The following is an 8,779-nucleotide window of genomic DNA, read 5'->3' as shown; positions in this document are numbered from 1 at the left end:
ACATGTGGCGGGAAAGAAAAAGACGAAATCACTTGATAAGAATTGGTTTGATCTAGTCCCCAATGTTCGGATATGTTCGATACGGAAAGTGAAATCAATTATGTAGTTGGGCAAGAGACTTCTTTAAAAAAAACCAACTTCGATGGCAAGCAATCCGGGGTTAAAAACTTATACACAAAGAAGAATTGAAAAACTTTGACACTTTAATGAACAACATGAAAGACGATGAGCTTATCGTCAAATCCCATAAGATATGAGGATCGCCTCATGGAACACTCGAGGCCTCGGTAACAAGTCACGAGGTCGAACGGCGGGTAATCTTGTCAATCGCTTTCAATTACAATTTATCGCAATACAAGAGACAATGGTTCAAGAAGTCTCAAAACCAACTTTAAATAAGGTATGGAAACATTTCAATTATGATTCTATTCAAGTTAAGGCCACCGGTAGATCGGGTGGTTTAGTCTCTATTTGGAGAACCGATTTTTTCACTTTGATCACAAGTTTGCAAAAGAAGCATTGGATTGCAATCGTTTTGAGGTACATTCCAACTAATACCCTTATTCTCATTATCAACGTTTACGCTCCTTAACAAGAATGCGCTAAGTTAATTGTTAGGTCTCAATTGACCAAAATAGCCCTTAATTGGCCGAGACCGTTATGTTTCTTGGGCAATTTTAACTCGGTGTGTTCTCCGAAAGAGAGACTAAGGGAAGCTATCGATGTCAATGCAATCTCTCCTTTTAATTATTTCATTGTTAATGCTAAATTGATTGACCAACAATTAGTTAACGATGAATTTACTTGGGAAGGTCCTCTTGAGAAATTCTCAAGAATCGATAAGGTGTTTCTAAACTCTCTTTGGACTAATTTATGGCCCGTTGCCATTCTTCAAACCGATCATCCGGATAAGTGTGATCACAAACCGATTATTTGGGAGAAAAATTGATTAGTTGGGGCCCAAAACCACTTCGGTTTAACAATTCGTGGTTAGGGAAACTGGGCTTTACCTCTTGATGTGAAAGCAAATGGGCCGAATACGATACAATTGGGTGGGCTGCTTTTGTTTTAAACAAGAATTTACGTCTGTTAAAGGCAGATTTAAAAGCTTGGTCTGTTGCAAATCCAGACTCGGCTATTTTCGATTTAAGGTTCTGTGAGTCTGAAATCTGCCGTCTCGAGAAGTTATACAGACAAAGTGATCTCTCCCAGGTTGAATTGATCGAACTCGTCAATCTAAAGAAGTGCAAGAAACGTCTGATGATCAAAATTGAATCCAAACAGAGGCTGCACTCTCGTGTTCAATGGTTAAAATTGGGTGACAAAAATTCGAGGTTCTTTCATCTTGTTTCACGTATCAAACAACAATCGTCTTATATTGCGGGTATGCAAATCAACAATCAGTGAGAAGATAACCCTTCAATCGTCAAAGAATACTCTGTTTGTTATTTCGAAAAATTATTCATCTTGCCTAATGTTTGCCCAGGTGCTTCTGTTTTCGATTGGGATCTGTTGAACCTGACTAAACTGTCTACTATTTCATGCTCGAGAGGTATCGTAGAAACTTTCTTTGGGGTGGAAATTGTCTTAAAAATAAAACTTGTCTTGTTAAATGGGAATCGGTGTGTCTTCCAAAAGAGTGGGTGGGTTGGGCATCACCCCTCTTCGGATAATTTTTTTAGCTTTATTAGCTAAGTGGTGGACGAAATTAAACTCTACAAAGAGTCTATTTGAAAATCTATTGTGGTTTCTTCTTTCGGAGCTAGTTTTCGAGGTAAGATTTTGAATGACATCTCTTCTTTGCATTCTTCCCATATCTCTTCAATATAGAGGGATTTACTTAATCTCCAAAAAGATTGCTCTCTCAATAATATTTTAGGCTCTAATGTTTGGAGTTGGAAAATTGGTGATGGTGCTAGTGTGCTTTTTTGGCTTGACCCGTGGTTCAATGGTGTCATTTTAACAGATGAATTCCCTAGCATCTTGTGTTTGTCCTCTTGTTTCGGTTCGGCTATGTCGATTTCCTTGCAATGTCGACTTGCCTTAAAGTGGTTGGAATTTTCATTTAAGACAACCACTCACTTTTTACGAATCAATAAAGTCACTTGAGCTTTCTTCTTTGATAGCTTCGGTTACTTTGATGGATAACAAACCGGACCTTGTCTTGGAGAAATGAATCATGTGAATCCTTTTCGGTTGCCGATGCAGTTAGAATTATTGTTCAATCGGGTAATCCCTCGCCTCCGGTTTGGCCAAAAGTGGTTTGGGGAAATAACGTTCCTTCTAAAGTTATGATTTTCCATTGGTTGTCGATCAAACAAAGCATCCCCGTGAAGGTAATCCTTTCGCAAAGACATATTCTCCCAAGTCACATTTGGATTGCCCGAAATGACATCGTTTTTAATGGAAAGTTAACTTGTCGTTCTATAATTGTGCGTAACATCAAGTTAAAGGTCTTTTTATGGGCAACGAATCTCAACTATTGTAATAGCTTTCAAGCGTACGTATGAGATCATAATCCTTTTTTATTATGTATGTAGGTTTTAGTTTTCCTACCTTGTAATTTCTTTCAATTCATGATCAAGTTTATCTCTATCATTGTAACTTTGTATCTTTTGGGGACTTCATTGTTTCGATGAAGTTTTCCTTTCTATAAAATTTTCGCATTAATTAAAAAAAATAAAATCAGTTATTCTTATTTATTGAAAAAAAAATAAAAAATTTATCGACATGTACGGCCAGATTGGCTCAAACTAGTCACTTTGATAATGGGCTTTCTTTGTTTGGCTGTGACGTCACTACTATCAATCACATCACATGTACCATGACTTACCACCACAACACTTTTCACCCCTCGTTTCATCAACTACTACAACTACTCTTCTTCTTCTTCACTCTCTGTTTTTCATCTTCTGGCCGGCGTCCGACGCCGTTAACTTCCACCATCCCCGCCATCCGTTATTCCCCAATTCCGCCGCCGATTACTCCGTTATTCAACAGATCGGACATCACGGTTACATAAACGGTTCAAGACGTGTAACCAATATGTCTAAATCTCGAGTCTACACTGACGTCAACGTTGTTCGCCCCAGGGAATATTGGGATTACGAAGCACTTACTGTTCAGTGGGGGTACATTTTTCTCTTATTTACTAAAACTAAACCCTAGTTTCTTTGTTGTCGTGATTAATGGGTTACATTTGAAATTAATTATGATTGTATGATTTTATGTATTGCTAATTGGATTAATTTGGTTTTTAATTAGTTTAATTTTGTGATTAGGCCTGAGATTTGGTTGAAAGTTGTGTTTACTTAGCATCTAGCATTAATTTGTTTGTGTTAGAAGACATAATGTTTATTTAATGGGGAAAGCTGGTTCATTGATTTCACATATATCAGTTTTTGATGAAATGACCAATCTTTTGATTCTATTTTTTAATGATTTTTATTTACTTTGGAGATAAGTTTTAGATTGATGACATTTATCAAGGGCTTCACCAAGCTCCCAAATTTATATAAGTATAATGAAAGGGTGTGTTTGGATGAAAGTAGCTGGAACTGGAGCTTGTAGCTGGAGCTAGAGTTTATGAGATAGAGCTGGAGCTGGAGCTTATTTTTTAAGCTGGTAGCTGGAGCTTATTATTTTTTATAAGTGTTTGGTAAACTAGCTGGAGCTTATTTTCCAGTTCATAAGCTCTACTTTTTTCAATAAGCTACTAAAAGTAGCTTATTTTTTCAGAGCTTATGATTTTCATAAGCTCTACTTTTTTTCTCTACCAAACGAAGCTTATGACTTGGAGCTTATTAAAATCATAAGCTCAAGCTCCAACAAGCTCCCATAAGCTACAACAAGCTCGTCACCCAAACACACCCAAATTGTATATGATATGGTCTATTACTGCCACACATATCCCGGTATAACCTGCTGGATGAAATTTAGCTCTTTCATGACATAAGACCGTATTTAACGGTGGTGTGCTGCCTCAACTGAGCACCGAAAGTTTGTATGCGTGTTTGAACCCATTGTCGACGTGTCTGGCTCCCATCCACGAAAATTGCAACGGTTGTATCTTTCTTTTTTGATTTTGCAGTATATATACATGTATACAATATACACTTCAGACACAACATACACAACCAAATCAAACACAACTCAACAACACTTCACAAAATCAAACAAACAATGTCTTTTCCGAATGAGTGGGGGTACAATATTGGTGAACCGACTACTCCGGGGTCATCATCTTCATCCCGACCTTCTTCTCTTGGTTTTGCCAACTATACCACTAGCTCGTTTAATATGAGCCAACAAGAAGTTGAGCAACAAATCCAACGATTACAACAAATCCAAAAATTACAAGAGATTCAAAGAGAGCTCGGTCTTAGCCCGCAACAACTCTCACAACTTCAAGGTCAAACACAACCAGAAACTCAACCACAAACTCAACCTCACGTTGAGCCCGAACAACGTGAGGAGGAGAAAACACCAATGAAGAGGAAAGGAAAAGGCACGTGAACCAATCCAAAAAAGAGTTTGGACATCGGCCGAAGAGGTTTGGTTGGCGAAATGTTGGCTTGATGCGTCCGAAAATTCGATTGTCTGAAACTCTCAAAAATATCAATCTTTTTGGTACACTGTAATGAACAAATTCAACAATAACGAGTACGGATGGTGTCGAAATGAAGATGCGTTATCGGGGAAATGGCGTTATGTGGACAAGGGGTGTAAAGCTTTTCAAGGTTATTATGAGGCAGAAAAACACAATCCAAGGCGTAGTGGGAAAACCTAAAAGCTGCTTTTACGAGGGTGCGGTAAAGGCGTGTTGTATTAATGAGAAGAAGACGTGGTCGTTTAACGATGCTTGGGAATTTTTAAAGGACAAACCAAAGTGGCTTGCGCCTCCTCCGGTTGGTGGAGCAGTTTATGGAGGTTCGGGTAACCGTGACGAGGATGACGAGTAGGTCGCGGTCCACACGATTGATATCGGGGATGATCGTCCTCATAATGTGCTTTTAGGTGATGATCCGATTGAAAGGCCCATGGGAAGGAATCAGGCAAAGAATGCGGCTAGGACTGACGCATCTTCCGACGTGACGCAAAGCTCTCGTTCGACAAACTCTTCAAAGTTTGAAGAGTTATGTGAAAAAGTTAACGAGTATAGGTCCGAAGTTGCACAGAAAAAGCTTCAACATTACCAAAGCGGAACGTATGAAAGCCGCACTCGAAGCCACAAAATTTCTGTCGAACTTGGACATTAATAAAATCACGAACCCGAAAGAGAAAAAACATTGCATGAAGATGAAGAAGAACTTGCTCGAAGAGTACGGCGACTTAATTCAGTTGTCGGATGAAGACGACGAGTAGTAGTTTTAATTTTTAGGTTTTTTTTTAAAAAAATAAAGTAATTTTAGGTCGTCTTTTTATTTATTGTAATTTTCTATTTTTAGGATTTTATAATGTAATCGTATTTTTATTATTAATTTTAATGTGTTTTATAAATTAATTTGTTATTATAATTTCAAAATAATAATATAAATAATAAACAAATTTAAATAAATACAAGAAAAATGAAAAAGAAATAAAAAATACGCCCAACACGCCACTCATTACGCCACCCATTACACAACAGTCTGGCAGCACGCTCATCAAGCACCCCACCCCCACCCAGCAACACGCCAACACTCCCCTCAGGGATAAATATGGTCTAAGTAGATATGGTACTATGTTCTTACTGTTGAATGTTTCAATGAATGATATATAAACCTTCCATGTTATCCCAATGCTGCTTTAGGGTGCGTTTGTTTGCCTCTTAATGGAATGGTTCAGTGCTGAATGATGAACCATTCAGCATTCAGTGCGTTTGTTTCTGACTTCTGAATGACATATGGTGCTTAATGGTTCAGAATTCAGTACTGAACCATTCAGAGATGAAACACTCTCTTAACCATTAAGAGCCTAAATTTTCTGTAATTTTCTCCTCAAATCCTATCCTGAACACTTAACTAATCACAGCAACAAAGAATACAACTGTCTTGAATTTGTGCATGTACTCATGTACCTGTATTTTGTTGCTTATTGCAAAAAAAGGTAAATTAAACATGCAACACTACTATAGTTCAGGCCTGCAAGTAGACAGAATCATTCAAGCATCGTCTAATATTAGAGTATCTCCAATGGATCTTTTAAAGCCTTTTGAGCAAAAGGCTTCAGGAAGTTTTTCTTCATTGGAGGAAAAACGTTTCTTAGCGAAAGTTGAGATTTCTTAACCTTTTACTACAAGCCTTCTTTGTAAATCTACATTTAACCCCCCCCCCCCACCCCCCCCCCAAAAAAAAATAGCTTTTGAAAAGCTGTTCAACATTGGAGCAAAAGCTTTTTCGAAAAGTGTATTATATCGTGGCATGTGAAAAAGCTTTTCTTTAATGGAGTTGCTTTTAGTGGAATGACACATGAATTTTTAGTTGACAAAATTTGTCACTTTTCAGTGATCAGGATGACTATGAAGTTGTTAGGAAAGTTGGAAGGGGAAAATATAGTGAAGTTTTTGAAGGCATAAATGTGAACACCAATGACAAGTGTGTTATTAAGATTCTAAAGCCCGTGAAGAAAAAGAAAGTAAGGTTCTTCTCATATTACTTTTCTATTAGTGTTTTTTTTTTTTTTTTTTTTTTAATTTTATTTATTATTTATTTATTTGTAGATTAAAAGGGAGATAAAAATTCTTCAAAATCTTTGTGGGGGCCCAAACGTCATAAAACTTCTGGATATAGTCAGAGACCAGCACTCAAAAACTCCAAGTTTGATATTTGAGTATGTTAACAGTACCGATTTCAAGGTCCTGTATCCAACATTGACCGACTATGATATACGTTACTACATATACGAGCTTCTTAAGGTAAATATAGTTTCAATAAATAAATGTCAAACCACATTATGCTTGTTCTGCATTTGCAAGTCTACTCTTTTATGTCGGGTAGATTTATATTACTGATTTATATAGTCAGATTTTTTTCATCTAACAAAGTATGTTGCAGGCTTTGGATTATTGTCACTCGCAAGGTATTATGCATAGGGATGTAAAGCCTCATAATGTGATGATAGACCACGAGTTAAGAAAGCTACGATTAATCGATTGGGGCCTTGCAGAATTTTACCATCCTGGTAAAGAATATAATGTTCGTGTTGCTTCAAGGTATCAAAACTATTATAATCATTATAAATCAAATAAGTCAAATGTCTCTAATTTTACACTTCACAATTAAGTTGTCAAAATATGTCAGAAATTAAACGTATCTTCGTATTACATAGATACTTTAAAGGGCCTGAGCTTTTAGTTGATCTTCAAGATTATGACTATTCATTAGACATGTGGAGCCTCGGTTGTATGTTTGCTGGAATGGTGAGTTTCTCTACCTGAATAATATTGATGATATTGCTGATGTCAGCGTTCAGATCATCATTTTTTTACCATTATGTTGTTATTATGGTGTGTTGCACAGATATTTCGCAAGGAACCTTTCTTTTATGGTCATGACAACCAAGATCAACTTGTTAAAATTGCTAGGGTAATTTTGCATTTTCTGGATTCGTGTTAAATAAATAATGATAGTAAAAGATATTGCAATGTTGCAGCATGCAAAAAAAAGAATAAGAAACAGTTGAAATGTTTTAAAATTCTGACTACAGGTGCTTGGTACTGATGAGTTAAATGCTTATTTGAACAAATATCAGCTTGAGCTTGAACCTCAACTTGAAGCTCTTGTTGGAAGGTAAACCATATCTTAGATTAAGTTATCAGTAAAGTACAATCCCTGTTAAGTAATACTTGGTATTCATTTACTTCTAAATTTTGTATTAAATTTTAAATAACTAATTAGTATGTTATATTATGTATAGGCATAGTAGGAAACCATGGTCCAAGTTCATGAATGCAGATAATCAGCATTTAGTGTCCCCTGAGGTAATTAAATATATTATATTGTATCGTGTAAAAGATTAAATTGATGATATTTGGGGTGGTTCTAATTATACTCTTTTTCTTACTGTATCAGTCAATTGACTTTCTCGATAAACTTCTACGCTATGATCATCAGGATAGGCTCACAGCAAAAGAAGCAATGGTAACATTTAACTTACTTTTGATAGTTTATATCATAATGTTTGTGTGCTTGTAATTGGACATGCATGTTGACAATTGTTTGCAATCATATTGCAATAGGCTCACCCTTATTTTATGCAAGTGAGGGCTGCAGAGAACAGTAGGATGCGGACACAGTAACAGATTTAAGAGCAACTTTCATACTGCGTACCTTGTTTGTGTTTACATGACCCTATAAATTGTCTCGTTTTTCAGTCAAATCATTCTTATTAGCATCTACCTTGTTTATGTTCAAATAAGACTGAAGTCTTCGACATATATATATATATATTTTTTTTTTACTCCGATCATTCTTATTATAGACTCTGATTTATCTATTTTGTTTCAGCATTGATGTAGCTTTTTTGTTGTTCTTACATAGTATATGCTTGTAAGTTGTAATTATCTAGGGCATGCTTTGTTAATATCTGTTTGTTATTCTGGCTATGGAGTTTCCTTTTAATTGGAGTTAACAACTAAATAAGAACAGGATTTGATGTTTATAAGTGTCACTCATTTTTCTATGTTATCATTCTAAATAACTTTGAAATCTAGATGTAAATAGTACGAGTAATTGATTTCTTAATCATGACCATTTCATATAGAGTAGCAAGTAGTACAACAACATTGCTAATAAAATGG

At 36.1% G+C, this 8,779-nt stretch overlaps 2 protein-coding genes across 2 annotated transcripts; both read left to right on the top strand.

Annotated features, from left to right (window-relative positions):
- Positions 1-253: 253 nt before the first annotated feature.
- On the top strand, positions 254-1,407 carry LOC139863728 (uncharacterized). The gene is made up of 3 exons (XM_071852334.1): positions 254-540; positions 619-912; positions 1,026-1,407. Exons 1-3 carry the CDS (start codon positions 254-256, stop codon positions 1,405-1,407), a joined length of 963 nt encoding a protein of 320 aa, XP_071708435.1.
- Positions 1,408-2,805: 1,398 nt separating this feature from the next.
- On the top strand, positions 2,806-8,464 carry LOC139861417 (casein kinase II subunit alpha-2-like). Its single transcript, XM_071849808.1, has 10 exons — positions 2,806-3,131; positions 6,486-6,615; positions 6,701-6,895; positions 7,035-7,192; positions 7,309-7,399; positions 7,500-7,565; positions 7,687-7,769; positions 7,897-7,960; positions 8,052-8,120; positions 8,219-8,464. The coding sequence occupies exons 1-10, from the start codon at positions 2,818-2,820 to the stop codon at positions 8,276-8,278; spliced, it is 1,230 nt and encodes a 409-aa protein (XP_071705909.1). The 5' UTR covers positions 2,806-2,817; the 3' UTR covers positions 8,279-8,464.
- The last annotated feature ends 315 nt before the right edge of the window (positions 8,465-8,779 follow it).

This window comes from Rutidosis leptorrhynchoides, chromosome 8, assembly GCF_046630445.1.
Source record: "Rutidosis leptorrhynchoides isolate AG116_Rl617_1_P2 chromosome 8, CSIRO_AGI_Rlap_v1, whole genome shotgun sequence".
Classification (NCBI taxonomy): domain Eukaryota; kingdom Viridiplantae; phylum Streptophyta; class Magnoliopsida; order Asterales; family Asteraceae; genus Rutidosis; species Rutidosis leptorrhynchoides.
Note: the sequence above shows the minus strand (reverse complement) of the source record. Positions and strands in the feature narration are given on the sequence as shown.